The sequence below is a fragment of the Dysidea avara genome, chromosome 4, assembly GCF_963678975.1.
Source record: "Dysidea avara chromosome 4, odDysAvar1.4, whole genome shotgun sequence".
Lineage (NCBI taxonomy): Eukaryota > Metazoa > Porifera > Demospongiae > Dictyoceratida > Dysideidae > Dysidea > Dysidea avara.
Window position 1 is genome coordinate 32045920 of NC_089275.1, and position 17335 is coordinate 32063254.

General features: G+C 36.7%; 1 protein-coding gene across 3 annotated transcripts in view; it reads left to right on the forward strand.

Annotated features, from left to right (window-relative positions):
• LOC136254694 (uncharacterized) overlaps nucleotides 1–17335 on the forward strand; it is an 86496-nt gene that overhangs the window by 22087 nt on the left and 47074 nt on the right. For all 3 annotated transcript variants that reach the window (XM_066047422.1, XM_066047423.1, XM_066047424.1), the window contains exons 5-10: nucleotides 1450–1935; nucleotides 1998–2189; nucleotides 4402–4908; nucleotides 4976–5167; nucleotides 8077–8583; nucleotides 14130–14321. In XM_066047422.1, coding sequence (XP_065903494.1) covers nucleotides 1450–1935; nucleotides 1998–2189; nucleotides 4402–4908; nucleotides 4976–5167; nucleotides 8077–8583; nucleotides 14130–14321 — 2076 coding nt within the window. The remainder of the gene's footprint in view (nucleotides 1–1449; nucleotides 1936–1997; nucleotides 2190–4401; nucleotides 4909–4975; nucleotides 5168–8076; nucleotides 8584–14129; nucleotides 14322–17335) is intronic.

The following is a 17335-nucleotide window of genomic DNA, read 5'->3' on the forward strand; positions in this document are numbered from 1 at the left end:
TTTTTAAATTCCATTTTACTGTATTTTCTTTACCCAGATATCCTAAGGAATGGTTAACCAAAATTCTGTAGAAGCCAAGAACTTTTGAAATTACTGTGCTACAATAAGGTAACAACATAAAGATCAATTTATACGGTGACATTGCAGAAAATAAACTGCAGGTGCTTAATTTAAATGGTCATAACTCAAGAATACAGTCCTGTACTGAAATGCAACTTATATCATTACATTCTCCATGAACAGGCAAATCCATTGCTGGATAAGTTTTTTCTTCCTGTGACCAGGGAGAATGCAAAAATGTGAGGAAAAAAGTCAGTGGATTGCTTTGCCTGTCCAACATTAGGCAGGCTGATTCTTATAATTATCTCCATGGAAGTACAGATTTGGAAGCACTGACAAGAAACAGGTGTTTGAATTATGGCCCTCTTGCTTTGGGAAACATGATGCTACTAAGGTTTTTGCCGTTAGCACCTTCCTTCAGTGTGAAAGAAGAGTTCAACAATTTTATTGATTTTTAAAACATTTTGTTGGCATAAATAGTTGTGCCCTATGTGGCATTAAGCCCATTCACACTAGCTCAGTAGCACGATTTGGAGTGGTATTTGATAAACTGTAATATGTAAACAACCTCCAAACTGCGTTCAATCAAACCAAGCTAGTCCATTCGATAACACCAAGCCAGCCTACACTACAGTAGTTGTCCTGTAGGCGCATTGTTGCTTGAAGAAGAAATTACCAACAGGAAAGGATGCTATATACATGCACAGTTAAAATTCATCACTTGAAAGTTACCAGTTTGTAACTTCTTTTCACAGTCGTGTTTTCTGAAGCCTACATTCAATAGCTTTTCTTTGTTGTTTTCGTGAGATGGAGGATTTCTAGAAGAGCAGTACATAAGGTTGAAGAACAAGAACTGCTTCCATTTTCATGCATTGATCGTAAAACAAATATGTTTACACTTAATGGGTGAGATTGTGAATGGCAGCCAAAATTGGACCTGCCAAGCCAAGTAGAACTTAATTGTACAATCTTGGTAATGTGAATGTGGTTTTAACCTCTATCCTTGGGAATGTGGTCAGGACGGCAGACATACCAAGAGGCTTTTTTTAAAAAGGATCTTATACATACTGTATATTCATTTGTAATGCTTTTAATACTAGACTTGATGTCTTGATGTTAGATACATTATTAAGTATTAAGACTCTTCTGTAAGGTACTTTCATCACAGAGAATATTTCTGTGATGGTTTTTTGTGGGTGCCCTTTTATTGGAGCAATCCCTACTATACACTACTACTAATACTGTACAATAATACCTTTATATTTTAGAATAAATTATAATATATTACTTTTTGGATTTCTCATGTGAAACATACATACTCAGTAGGGAATACTATGTATATGTGTGATGTAATTCTTGCAAGTGTACTCCTAATACTTTTTTCCTTAGAATGCATAGTAGGTGTCAATGTTTATCAAGGAGGAGATGACCAGTTAAGAGTTGATAGACAAGTGATCATTCCATATGTTAACTGTAGTAACAGTGATGGTATAATAACACATATTACTGCTAGTCTATCACTAAATAATAGTGGTAGTGAGTATCCTAGCTTTCAAGTGTGGCGTCCCATGTCAGGTGATCCCAGTGTTTATGAAAGAATTGGTGATGAAATTGTATTAGAAGATAGTGAAGTAAGAGCAATGGATGGGTACTGGTTAGCAGAGATAGTTGTTAGTGATAATGAGAGGATAGAGTTTAATTCAGGAGATGTTATTGGATGTTATCATCCATCTAATGTACGTTATCAAGTTAATACTATTAGTGGTAATGGATCAAGTGTTTATGATTGTGATGGAGGGAATATGACAACCTTTAATACTAGTAGTGAACATTGTATCATAAACCTGCAACAACCATTAATCCAGCTTTTATTTGGTAAGTTATTAATTCCATACTGTAATCAGATTCACATAATGTGGCATGCCTAATGTTTGTAGGCATCCAATGTGATATTCTATCAACAACATCCAATGGAGGAATGTCATGTAGCTCTGGTAGAGTAGGAGTTGGTTTTGAGGGAGACACCTGTAGTTTCACATGTAACACTGGTTATAATCTAACTGGTAGTGACACTAGGACCTGTCAGAGTAATGGAAGTTGGAGTGGTAGAAGTACTGTTTGCAAGGAAGGTAAATAAGTGTACGTAAGTGTTAATGAAAAAAATTGATGCGAGGGGGATTATCTCTATTCGTACCACAAACAGTATTCCTACAGTAAGTATGAGTTTACACATTGAATGTAGATTATTTCCCTTTTGCCAATTCGTCATGATACCTACTCAGTTTAAATTAACAAGTGTCTGAAAAGCTTCTAACTTTTAATTGATATTGTTGTTTGAAGGCATAAAGGTATTAAAGATATTATAATTATGTGACTGGATTTGCGAAAAGGACTCTTCCACACACATCCAATTATATAAACACAGAAAACTATAACTTGCATTTCATGAAACATACGAAATAGAAAATTTCTCCATCCACTAAGCTATGATGGTGCTCATTACTGACCAAATTTCAAGTCAATAGCCTTTTCCAATCTGAAGTTATAAGTCATTAAAATTGGTAAATTGTTGGTTTATTGGAGACCTCTTTTCACAAATCCAGTCTCATAATTACTGTATCTGAGTGTGAAGTTACAGTAGTACGTACAGTGATTTAGTGACATAAGTAGCAATTAAATATGCTTTGAGTGTCTAGCCATGTACGTATGTTAATGAGATGGTATCTTTAGTAGTCATTCTTTAGCTGCAGTGTTGACAAAGCTATAGAATAACTAGGTATTGTACTTGTCACTTAACTAATAGGAGATTATCTCAATATTGGGATTGCCTTTGCCATGCAGTCCAACTAAAATGGAAGAATATCACTGTGAAAAGGCAGAAGGCCAAGGTATATAACATTGTAAAATGAAGACTGGTGGCTTAGAAATGGCAGCAGTATGCCAATAGAAATTGTAGTAATAAAGTATTGTATACAGTTTCTTGGCATTTATTAATAACATTTTAAACACTAGCTTTCTTTAAAAACTGCCAGGGCCACTGACATGGAGGGGGCAACTGGGGGAATTTTTCCCTGGGCCCCACTTTTTAAGGGGCCTCATAGCTGCCCCATAGCTACAATATCCACTTACAAAAACAAAAGTACAACAGTGTAAATCTTCCTTGTAGACTTGAAGACACAGGAACCCTTAGTAAGATACTATCTATGTATTAGCCAGCAAGCAAGCTAAATAAGTAATGAGTATATTCTATAGGTGCAGCAAACCATTACTTGTAATATCTTATAAGGCGCCTATATAGAGTGTGACTTGTACATCAAGACTGAGATACTCTTTTAGAGCAGTTATCCTAATACAACTGTTAGGCAAATATTCAGTTTTAGTTACTCTAACAAACCATTAAAATTAGTCTTACATATGGTATAGTGTTTAAAAATTTGTGTCTATAAAAAAAAATATGCAAGCTTGAGATACCCTAATAGAGCAGTCACCCTAATACAACAACAGTCATTAATAATTATTATACTGTAATAAACTATTGGAATCACTCTCATATTCGATCTCGGAGAGTCTATAATTTTCAAACTTTTCCTGGGGGCATACTTCCAGACCCCCTAGGTTAGCATACTTCGCATACTGAAGGTGTTATCTAGCTATATCAGTTGTTGGGCCTCACGTTTTAAATTTTCCCTGGGCCCCCTAAATGCTCTTAGCGGCCCTGAAAACTGCATCCTATTTTTTAATTGTTTTTATCTAAAATATTTGTATAGAGATTGCCATTATGCAATTGTCTATTCATATTTCATTCTATAGTCAAGTTAGAGTTATCTAAGGCAGCTAATGCTTGTGTTTATAACTTTTTATCTTTTTCTATAACCATTGATAGGAAACCATGGCTTATGGGCTTCCATATTACTGATCAGTCTTACATTAAGCTGTAAAATTAACAAAGAAACTGTTCTCAAACTGACAATGTAGTTCTTGGCACTGAATTTCTGTTTGGTACAAATCTATGTGAAAATCTTCAACTCATGGTGAGATTACTAAACAGTTACATTACGTATTTTGTTGATTTCACAGCTATGATGTTTTATAACCTCAATCTACTCATGTGCATGTACTAACAGTTTCCTGAATTTTGTCACAAATATCTTGCACATTGAAGCCATTCTACAAGAGTGTTATTGCCCATGTACGTATACAACATATTAACTATGGAAGCACCTATGTAACAATAAGGGCCTCCTTAAAAAGCTTCCACTAAAAATAACTACGTATTGGTAATAATATTGTTAAGGTGGTTATTACTATCTTCTTTGTTATATGCTGGAATCATGTGTACAGGTAGGAAAAGATGCTTTGATAATGTCACAGTTCAACAGAGAGGTGATCGTATTATTCCACTACAACGCCAAGTAATTGTTCCACGAGCCAATTTCACTTGTAATGGTAGAATAAGTGGGATAACTGGTAGTACGGAGAGAAATGAAGCTGGATTAACTGGTCCTTATTTGCAAGTGTGGCATCCAACAACACCCGATAATACCATATTTGATAAAGTGGGTGAAGTTCAGTTACTAGAAAATGAAGTAGTTCAAATTGGTATTAATACTACTAATGCGTACTGGTTATGGAATGTGTCTCTTAATGGGAATGACAGAATTGAGTTTGAAACTGGAGATGTGATTGGATACTATCACCCATCTGATTCAAGTTATCAGTTGATGAATATTGCAACTGAAGGATATATAGCTTATATCAACTTTTCAACTAATGCATCAAGTACAATCAGCTCAGTTGATTCAGACATTATGGCAGATAACCGACAACCATTAATACAGTTTGCAATTGGTATGAATAATACTTAGTACAATTTCTTTTCTGTATTTTAGCTACATGTGCTCATCTGTACTTGTAGACATCCGATGTGATATCCTATCAACACCATCCAATGGAGGAATGTCATGTAGTTCCAGTAGAGTAGGAGTGGGTTATGAGGGAGACACGTGTAGTTTCACATGTAACACTGGTTATGAGCTAACTGGTAGTGACAATAGGACCTGTCAGAGTAACAGAATTTGGAGTGGTGAAGAAGCCTTTTGTAAACAAAGTAAGGATATATATTTAATTGATTTGCAGACTTGAGGTGACATTATAATGAATGTATAAATCTGGTAACACAGTTCTGTGTGGTTGGCTAAAGGTATGTACCACATATTATACAGATAATTGTATCAGCATCATTTGGGGGGAGGGGGGTGTATGTATAACATAAAGCACAGCATTGATCGTTGATAAAGCTTTATCAAATTTAAAACTTATGTGAATAAATAAACAGAGTCTGTGCAGGCTAGTGCAACTTGCTGAGCTAACCCGACCATGTTCACCTCAAAACTCAAGCTGGAATTATGAACAGTATTAAGGGTTAACTACCCCCATTAATACGCCATCTATTTCTTTTAGTCTGCCTTCCCCATCCTTGCTCGGGCTGCTTGGTTTCTACTAACTTAGTCATGCTGTTGTGACAATCTGGTGCTTCTGGATGGGCCCAGTAAAGTGGGATGTGCATATATGCATGCAACATTCTGTAAGCATGATATTTTTATAAATCCTAAACCCTTTCATTGGCTTCCAATATTCTTCTTTACCAATTTTTTCATGGTACTAAATGCTCACCCTCTATCCCCCTCTATGTATGATGGTGTGTACATGTATGAAATGGCAACTTCAATGAAAACCAATTTAATATTAATGGTAAACAAGGAGTTTATTTGTACACAGTATAATTTATTTTGGTTGCTTACAGTGTAAATAGCTTTACACAAGTGAAGTGAAGTTCATCTGCATACTATAAGATGCTGGGAATAACAATTATTAAAAACCTTATATATACAACAATTTTAAACATTATGAAAGGGAGAAAATGGCTAGTTTTCACTCAATAGAGTATGTACAACAGATAGTCACACCTGTGAAGGTGTAACACACCATGGACTTTGCATAGACCATTCCAGCATTGTCAAACAAGAAGCTGTATCCCACAATGTGCCCTTATTGTATGTACAAGGTATGTATATGGCAATCCAGTAGGGCATCAAATGGCTTTTGAACAAAAATTGAAAACAAGAGTTTAGAAGAATTCTTGAGAATTTGTTTGCTACATGGTTTTTTAATTTCTGTGCATCCCTCTCTGCTAGATTATTGCCAGATACACAATGCTTAATTTGCATTCTTAGAGCAGAAATCGTAGAAAATTTAGTGCTAATGAAACAACCATTATCACTTACAATCATCTTTGAAGACTATGACTTTGACACAGCTGTGGGTATGTTTAGATGAGTCCCATTAAACTTTACTTCAGGAAATCAGTTATTTGTTAACTTTTGCAACCAAATATGAAAGCTGTATTCACAACCTGCTTTACCCATATTTCAAACTAACATAATTATATATAATAACTTACCTGGCTGAAAGCTTAACTTGGGGTCTATTAAAATTTTCATTTCTCACACACCAGCTGGTTTTAATGCAACTGTTTACAGTGGATGTCAACACATGCACACACCGCACACATACACACACACACACACACGCACACACACACCACACACCCCCCCCCCCCCACACACACACACACGCACGCACACACACACACACCACACACACACACACACACACACGCATGCACGCAAGCACGCACACACACACACACATGCGTGTACATGTTTGTAGTTTGATGCATAAAACTACAAACCGGTAGCTTTTGGACATGTTTAAATATGCCACATTATATTATGTACGTTTATTCCATTTTTGTGTTGTCAGATTTTAAAGAGTTTTGTCACATGTTATACAGTAGTAAATGTTTTTGATTTTTTTCTAGTGCACACCTACTAAAATATTTCCTTATACTGTAAGCACAATTTGTTTCAAAAAGGCACGGAATATAATTTTTAGTGTTAGCTTCTAATAGGCATGTGTCTACTATGCCAGATTAATTTTGGGAATCATAAAGTAGTAGGAAATATTCTGCAATAATTGGATGAGTTCCAGGAATAGTTGGCGTAAAATACTAAGTTCTATTTGCAGTGTAATACAAAATCCTTTGGACACATCATTGAAACATTGTATACATAGAAAAGGTTGAGATACTCTAATAGAGTAGTCAACTTAGAGTCTGTAATTGTAATATAGCAGTCACTTTTATAAACCCTTATTATAATTGGCATAAATTTTAGGAATAATTTTGAAAATGATTGGTTAATAACCAGAAGCAATAATTTGAAGAATTTGGAATACAGTGGTCCCTCAATTATCCGATCATTAATTATCCAAATTTTCATTATCTGAACTACGGAAGTGACTGTTCTATTAAAGTATTTTGTCTATAGTGTGTGTTCTATTACAGTATTTGTACAGGCTCTGTATATAAATGAATGGGATTCCAATATCCCAACTTTTTGATTATCTGAACACCCTCAGGGCCCAATGAGTTTGGATAATCTGTAATATAATACAGTGTGCTTAGGCCTAGCTTCTATTGATGACAGAATTCCATATCATTATGGTGTGTACAGGTTGAGCTGAATCCTAAAAATCAGCTAAAAATTAGAAGTTGATTTTTTCTGAAGAGAGTAAACATTCCAGCCAACCAGATGGTTAATGGTGACAGCAAAGATGTCAGCAACAGACATGTACAGTTTGGCTCCATTACAAGTTCAGGAAAGGGCTGTAATAGACACTGTATTTTATGGCTTCCACATAGGAAATGTATGGTGAAAATTTTGAATGGCCATAAATATTATGTCAGACATTTGAACAAAAAGATTTTAAAAATATTTTAAGCGGGTCAAGCAGTACTACAAGTGTTCCAAACTTCAAGATTGTATGTAATTCCATCCATGAGTTATTAAATTTTTTGAGGATTCAGCTCAACACGTACATGCTATAGTGCTTCCATAGTGAGGTTCCCTATTATTGCAGCCATAAACTTTAATGTTGATGAAATTCCATGCACAGGCAAAGGGATTTGCTTTCAAAATGTCACAGTTGGACAAAAAGGATTTCGAAGTATTCCACCACAACGTCAAGTGATTATCCCACGTGCTTACTTTGATTGTAATGGTAGAATAACTGGTATAACTGCTAGTATGGACAGAACTGCTGCTGGAGTAAATGATCCTTTTTTGGAAGTATGGCATCCACCAACACCTGGTGGTGATATATTTGATAAAGTGGGTGAAGTTCAGTTAATAGATAGTGGAGTGGTTCAAGTTGGTACTAACACTTCTAACACATACTGGTTATTAAACATGTCTCTTAGTGGGAGCAACAGAATTGAGTTTAAAATTGGAGATATTATAGGATATTATCAACCCTTTGACACGCGCTATCGAGTGTGGACTATTGCAACTACAGGGTTCAGAACATTTGCCAGAATCACAGCTAATTCATCAAGTACATTCAGTATAGTTAACCCAGACATCAGTGCAGACAACCGACAACCATTAATGCAGTTTACCATTGGTATGAGTTACTCTTATATACTGTATTGTATGTTGCAACTATGTACATGTTTACATCATAGATAACAGACAGTGTATTTATACAGTATAAGAAAAGTTCAGTATCTTCTCTGATTTTGAATGTTTTGTACCTCTTTGAGGTATCAATTATCAGAATTTACTGCTAGAGTAAACAAAGAATTTATTGAAAAGAAACACAATGTGTGCACTTCATTTTGATTTAATATAAAATAAAGAAGGCTTAGTAGTGTAATTTAACTGAAGTTGACTATTGTTGCTTACTTATTTATTTTGCACTTAAATGTGTAGTTATTTTGTTTGCCACTTTCCTCCTCTTCCTACTGTAGGACAATGTGTGACACATATGAGTTTGTGTTTTCCTATATATGTGACCGAATTTGACAAAACAAGGCTTCCACACACATTCAATTTTCTGACTTTAACCAGCTGTAACTTGAGTACTCAGCAAGCTATTGGCCTATAATTTTTACAAAGTCCTTCAATAGCATAGTACAATATCAGGTAAAAATTTGAAACTAATGGCATACTCCTACATTGAGTTATGGTGCTTCAAAGTCATAAAAGTGGATGTGTGTGGAAGCCTTGTTTTGTCAAATTCGGTCACATATCGGGAATTGAAGATTATTTAACTTATATTTATACTTTTAATTCAATTAATATTTCTAGGCTACATATATTGATGTTTGGATGAACATATTAGACTCATACAAGTACACAGAAAAATCAACTAGAGTAGGGACCATAGCACATCGATAAAAAGTACTGAAATAAGCTGGGGTAGTGCACAATATTAAATCACTGTAAAACATTAAGAAGTGTTATATCCCTACTGTGCATTTCCATTATGGTATCTTGAGCACAGTAGGATATAACCCTTCTTATTGTTTTAATGTGATTTAATATCGTGCACTACTCCAGCTTGTTCAGTACTTTTATCAATGTGCTATGGTCCCTACTCTAGTTGAAAATTTCAAATTTTTCTGTGTACTTGTTTGTTAACAATAATTATTATAACTGGTGAACCCACGCATAATGGTGCCATGCGCCCCAATTATCGTCTGAAAGTGATGTATCCATTACACTTTGTTGTTGGCTATTTCCAACCCATTACACAGCATTTCAGATCAAGAACTGTTCGAAAACCACCTCCACAATCCATGCATACCAAAAGAAAGAAATGGCACCGCATGCCCCAGTTATATCAATTATCATCTGAAAAGTGAAGTATCCATTATGCTTCATTGTTGGCTATGTTCAACCCGTTACATAGCAGTACGAATCAAAAGCACCTCTGCAATCAGAGTAGCCACTATGAAAAAGACGGACGATTTCCATTTTGAAGGGAAGCCATCACGTGCTACCACCAAAATGGCTCTTAACGCTGTCAGCAAAGATGAATGGGACACAAAGGAGGACACTGGTAAGTCTATGAAGAATGCACTGTATGTACTGTGGTATGCTGAAAGTCACCTCTCGGATTGAAGCAATGCCGAACAGTGAAATAATCAAGTCCGTAGCCTTAGCCATTATCAAGTTATGCTTGTCTGAAGGAATCAGTCAGTTACTTACTTACTCAGTCAGTCAGTAGAAAATTCCGTTAAATAAATATTTTTTTTTAAATTCCGTAGCAACTTATTGAAAGTGTTTCAGGTTGATCCGAAAGCTTGTTTGGGCTTAGTTTTACCTAACCAATACTACCTCATCGTTGTTTGGGGAAAGTGAGACTGGTTTTTCGGTGATATTATTTCATGGGCCATGCCTACTCCTTTATGGTCCCTACTATACAGTACTATAACAGTACTATCGTACTGTATGATACTGCAAGACTATATAATGCACCATTGGCTACATTTTGATTCCTAAATATGTATATACCTTGACATTGCAGATTACACAACTTTATATATATATGTATATATATACACATGTAATAGTTGTAACACACTCATGAGGTTTGTATCTGATTTGTAAACACGACACTCTAGGGCCACAGGACCGAGGGTGGAGTTGGTTACAAATCAGATACAAACTGAATAGGTGTGTTCTAACTGATTTGTGGTATGGGGCATGCGCAGATCAAAGGCACCCATTTGTAACACGGAAGGAACAAGAAAGCAAGGTTAATTTGGCTACCGCTGAGCGCTGTGTAGAAGGAGCAGTTTTACTCAGTAGTTACTATCTTGATAGTTAGTTTATTCATTGGTAGCGTGTTTGTTATGCTTGAGCACGATGTGCCATCATCGATGCCAATCACTTCAGCCATTGTACTGCTTTGCATCATTTAGACGGGTGTAGCTGAAGTATCTGATATTCATTGTTGAGTGGTACAGCAATATAATAGTCTTGGTTAGCTTAATTTATTGGCGAATGAGCATGTGGTATACAGATACGACTCAGCCTAGTGGTTGTACTGCTTCCCATTCATTCAGATGAGTGTGCAGTGTTGTGTGTTCATTCGTTCCAGAGTGATTTACCTCCTTTTCAGTCCTTGGCCTTGTATTGTGACTTCCTGTGTTGGTCTGGTGTTTGATTTCGTTTGAAGTCTTTGAACTAATTGTTGGCTAGACTGTGTGGCCAAAAGGAGGTACTTAGCCATTTTACAACTGATTTTTAACACTGGCGGCAGCCTATGATCTGCCCACACACCATACTACAAGTAATATTTATACCACGAGCATGAGTGCTTTGCCAAGTACATACATACTTACCCGAGGGCTGCAGGCCCAAGGGCAAGTGTGTATGTATATACAGGCAAAGCACAAGTGACAGTGGTATAACTAATATGTTCTACTTTAGCATGTAGACTCACCTAATTGGTGGTTGTTATACCCTTCTATTATATAGGGAACCAAGTAAGCTGTGATTGTGGGATTAAATTTTGCCAAACAAGCTATGATTGTGGGATTCAATTTTAATACATCAAACGGTAGTTTGATTTTACTTTTGCTAATAAAGGCATTTTAAGAAACTAGTGTTATCATGTTTCTTTAATTACTATATTTACAAAAGTAAAAAACAAACTACTATTGATGTATTAAAATTGAATCCCACAATCATAGTTTATTTGGCAAAATTCAATCTCACAATCACTGCTTGCTTGATTGCTTATATAAGAGAAGAGAGATAACAGTATAACATCCAAGAAATCTAATGATTTCTGGATATAGTGTGCACTCCTATTAGGTGTGCAATGTCTCGAGTTAACGAGATCTACGCACTGCCTTAATGATATGATTATATGCACTGGTATATCTCGTTAACACTTTGAGCCAGTGCAATATGTGACATATGTTCCACTCTGCGTGGGCAGTTCAAAGGCACCTCCAGTGCCATAATTTGTATATTGCACTGCTGCAGACCGCAGCGAGTGCATTATAACTTATAACGCACTGGTTGCAGTTTTGTAGACCACAACGAGTGCATTATAAGTTATAATGCACCGACCGCAGTGCAATATACAGATATTGCACTGGCTGCGGTTTTGTGCAGCATAGCACAAGTGCCGGTGGCGAAGACCACTACGACACCTCACCTAATAGGTGGAAAGACACTTCACAGATCACTCGAATTCTTTTATAGCCCGACATGTAAAGGTCGATTGTGGGCCATAACGTCACCAATACATATAATGTTTACAAGCAGCCAATGGCGATCGAAAAAGCCAACGCGGGTGGCCACAACTCTAGTCTAAACGTACTTATACACCTTACTAGTCTGGTGCCATCTTAGCCCAGATTAAACTGTAGTAGTCCACTTCAACAATGACTCAATAAAACAAATATATTCTAAATAATACTAACCTTTACGTTCGATTGTGGGAACCAGTTTTGTCATGCCACCTGATTCGAGTTTAGCCAGTGTGAATAGTAAGAAATAGACTAGTATCGTTTAGTAGCTAGATTTTGTTTACTTAAACCGTCTATTTAGCTGCTTTTTTTCGCTCGAGAGAATCACTATGGTGATTAGTCTGGTGCTTAGTCTACATGGCACACTGGCATGCTGAGCACTACATGATGAGAGTCGAACAGCGAATGCAGGTTAGTGATATAACCCATAGCGTACTAGCTTTCAATATCTCAGGTGGCTGCAGTACTGCAAGGGGAACGTCATCGCAACGTCTGGCTTGGTTACCCACAATCGATGTTAGAAACCTGGCCTTTATAAGTGTTACAGCTGTCTTGTGAGAATCTCCCCACCTATTAGGTGAGTGGTACATAACAGTTATACAACGTGCACTCGTGCTCTGCCTGTATAAACGCACTTGCCTTCGGGCCTGACGGCCCTCAGGCTCGTGTGTTTATATCAGGCAGAGCACTCGTGGCCGTTGTATAACTATATAATGTGCACTGGCTTTTCTTTGATCTGAAGTGTGAAAGTGGTAGCTATATGTATTAGTTATACCACGGTCACAAGTGCATATATATCAAGCAAAGCACAAGTACCCATGGTATAAGTAATATGTGCCATGTGGGTTAATCACCTACACGTGTGGGAAACTGCTGGCATCCTTCATGAGTGTATTTATATTGGGCTTTATGAATTTCGATAGTGGACACTGGAAACAGCTTAAGAATAATGTGAAGACATTGCTGTGCTAAGGGTTCAAAACGTACACGCAACAATACAACCATATGAAAAGTTCGATTGTGGGTTTATATAGTGAGCAAAGAAGACACAGGACATCCAATCACGACTTGATAATTATGGTTTAACATTGTTATAAGTGCTCCCAGGTATTCACTGTAATAATTGTGAGTAAATTATAAAATTACAGTCGTGCATGAATACCACTTCACTACCAATGGCTCAATCTATTTAGAGCTTGGTACATAGCATCGAGATACAGGACATCAGAACGTGACTTGATGATGATTGTTTAATGCTGTTATAAGTGCTTCCAGGTATTTAGTATAATAATCGTGAATAAATTGTATTCATGAATAAATTTACAGTCGTGCATGAATACCACTTCACCTCTAATGGCTCAATTTACTTACTAGCTTGGGTAATGTAACATCGAGACAGGTGTCTACAACTTATCAAAACAGTGTTAACAGTTCGATTTCAGTCAAAGGACTACTCAACATGCTTTGAGAAACTACAAAGAAACCTAATCCCACAATTGATTTTAAGATGTGTGACTATATAATGGCACAAAGAGATAGTAAAGGACGTAAAGAAATGTGAGGATTACTTAGAATGGGTTAATGTGATATATGCACACCTAACTGTGCAATATCTTGAGTTAACAAGATATTATATGCACTGCCTTAACGAAGTATACGCACTGTTTACAGTGCGCATATCTCATAAACTTTCTGAACCGATATATATGCACTGGCTTTTCTTTGATCTGAGGTATGAAAGTACACACATATATACTTATATATATTTTAAGCGTATGTACCATTTAATGTGTGTTGATAAATTTAAAGCAAGCAGAAATTTTGGACTATTATGATCATGAGAATTGTCTAGTTGATTCTTATATCCTGGTTGTACTCTCTGTTTGTATTATGTTTGTAGACATCCGATGTGATACCCTATCAACACCATCCAATGGAGGAATGTCATGTAGTTCTGGTAGAGAAGGAGTGGGTTATGAGGGAGACACTTGTGGTTTCACATGTAACACTGGTTATGAGCTAACTGGTAGTGACAATAGGATCTGTCAGAGTAATGGAAGTTGGAGTGGTGATGAATCTGTTTGCAGAGAAGGTAAAGGAACATACAGTGTATCTCAGCATATTTACCTAACAATGCAAATGTTTGTGACTTTGTATGGGAAAATATTTGGGACTTCATGACAATGGTCATTATACAAAGGTGACTGCTTAATTAAGGTGATCATTAACACACTTTCTACTGTTTTAGTATTTGCTGTACAAAACTCACTTAACCATTTTACAGCAGTGTGTTGTATGATAGAGTGAATGTTAATCTTACATGTATGCACACCTTTGTGTAGGTGTATAGACTATCTGTTTCAACTGTGGAATACATGTATCATTGCATAAAGTTTCAAGTAAATCTGACAGTATTTTTTAGTACCGCAGTACTAAATCATAGGGATCACTGAAGTTCATACATGCTTTCCTTTAAACAGCAAATGGTCTCATGTTACCTTCAGTAGTATTGTTTGGGTACCGCTAAGTGGGGAGGAAGAGTGTTGAACTTCACTATATGCTGTGAAAAAATTAATTAACCTGGCACATACCTTCATTTCTTCTCCTAAACATGACCACTGTTGATTGCACAGATTTAACACCTTAAACATTTTGACAGGTGGTCCACATGAAACTGAAATTCCATCTAGATGTTCACTTTCTCTAGTAGAACTGTTGAGGCAGGGGATGGTGACAATGATAAAATCTCGACCATTTTTCCAACCATGATGAAACCTTGACCATAATGAAACCTCAATGTTTGTTTTCCAGATTAGCTGATTGGGTCTTTCTTTTTGTATGGTGAGTTCCTCTGTGTGATCTGCAATACTTTTCTCAAGTACACCGTTCTTTCACTCAGAATTACATACACAAAGTACACCCACTACACTTATAATTGGTCACCAATCAATGCAAATCACTGAGTTGTTTGAACGATGCTATATGTAGGACTTTACAGGCTCATTTTTCACATCCTGTAGCAGTTCGACACTATATTATACTCCTGGTACCACAAAGCCCAAATTCTCCTTTAAAATAACCCTAAAATACTTCTGATAAGGCTTGCTTTGAAATTTCCTTTCTTAACTGAATTTCTACTGATTTGGTTGGCTGGCTGGATGGATGGCTGACTGACTGGATGGCTGGCAGACCAACTTATTTATTTACTAACTGGATGGACAAGCATATCTCAATAACTGTTAGGCATAATTTTTCGACCCTACATTTCAGCATGTTGTACAATGCATGTACTTATCTTTGTTGATTCATGGTTAGCATGTCAGTAGCTTACTATAGGTGTATACAGTCTACAATATACGGTACAGCTCAGCTACAAGGTAAAAAAATTCATGCATTATGTGCACGGTTTGCACATGTTTCATGTGCGTTTTGCCTACATGTTGCCTTCAAGATACTTCCACAGATTTAACTGGATGCTCCCTCGTTTCCCAACAGTTCTCTGCCATACAATTTTACATCTATGTACGTTATTTACTATAAATAGCTATTGAACTGCATAGCTACATTTCTACTGTGTGTACGCACCAGTAATTGTCCACACTTGTCACACCGTGCCTCCAACAGTTTAAATAATGAATTTCATACAAATCTGGTAAAAGAGCATACCTACAGACTAATCCTCATATGCATAAAATTATGCAGATGTTATCATAGCTCAAATTTAGCCTCTGTGGGAAACTTGGTTTCTCACTTTGTACTTCTTTCCATTAAAGATGTTCATTCTTTGTCTATGTATATGGTGATGACAACACTCCTCTAATCCACATCTGTGAATTCAGTATTTCATTTTTATTTACGACAGTATATTTTCACATGGACCTGTTTCATTTTTTTCCAGCAATATAGTTTTACAGTTCAACAAGATGACAGTACAAACTTAATTAAAGTTTTGGATGTTTGTTTTCTTGTTAATTATGTCATTCACCCATTGTTGTCCTTGTTGGAATGCACTATCTGGCTGGAGCTCTTCTTCAAGTGCCTAACACAGTCTGTTGATTGTGGAAGTGGTTTGGTGAATGTACAAGGCCTCGACTGCAATGGAGTCAAATAATTTGATACCTTGTTTTAGTGGCCAAATAGTAGTAAACATCTGTATACTTGGGTAGGAAAGATTTTGGGGGCAAGACAGGCTCTGTCCCTCTGAAGACCTCTCAAATTAGGCCAGAGAACATGAGCCAGTATCTCCAACCAGCTTTCACCCAAGTATCCCTGTGATGATTCGATTGACTATTCCTTGGTACAAATGGTTGGCTATGCATGCTGTGTGGGACTGTGTATTAATTGCAAAGACAAATAGTAACAACAAGATAAATTCATCAATAACACATGCAGGAGTTACATGGCTATGTTCAAACGGGAGAAGTTATGTGGTTATATTCAAACGGGGAAACTAGCTGCCTGGATAGCTTGGCCAGTTCTTGAGGTGGTGTCTTTATGTAGTAGTGATAGGCATCACTTCGCCGACATCCTAGCATCTTTATGTAGGCATCAGGAATATGGGCCTGTACTGCAGAAGTAACTGCTCCAATTCTAAAACTGGAGTATTGTAGTTTTTGCTATCAAGGTGACGGGGTCCAGTAGTGCTGCAAAAGCTTAACGTGTTAAACCACTTCCATCTTTAGTAAAAAAGAGTGAACCAGGTTTTATTTTCCCGAACCACCAAATATGGCAGTATGCCTAAGACTGGGAAGAAAGGGTAATTGGTAGCACCCAAGTAAATATTCTCTTCTCTCCAGAAAGGGTCGGTCTTTGATTGCTTGATTGTCACTCGTAAAATGCAAGAGTGATCCCACTTGTCCACTGAAATATCTGAAAGGGACAAATGAGAGGAGTCTTCATAACTATACTTGTCTGGTATGGTAAACTCTCAACTCACATAAACCCAAAAAAGGCAATGCAGCATGCTGCCCACAGCATAATATCAGTGTATGAGTCAGGTTCCTGTGACAATGAGTTTTCATCTGTTGCATTATGTGAATTGTTAAATCCTTGTGGGATGAGATCCAACTTGATGCTTCTTTATGCCCCTCAAAACTTGTTGAAGTC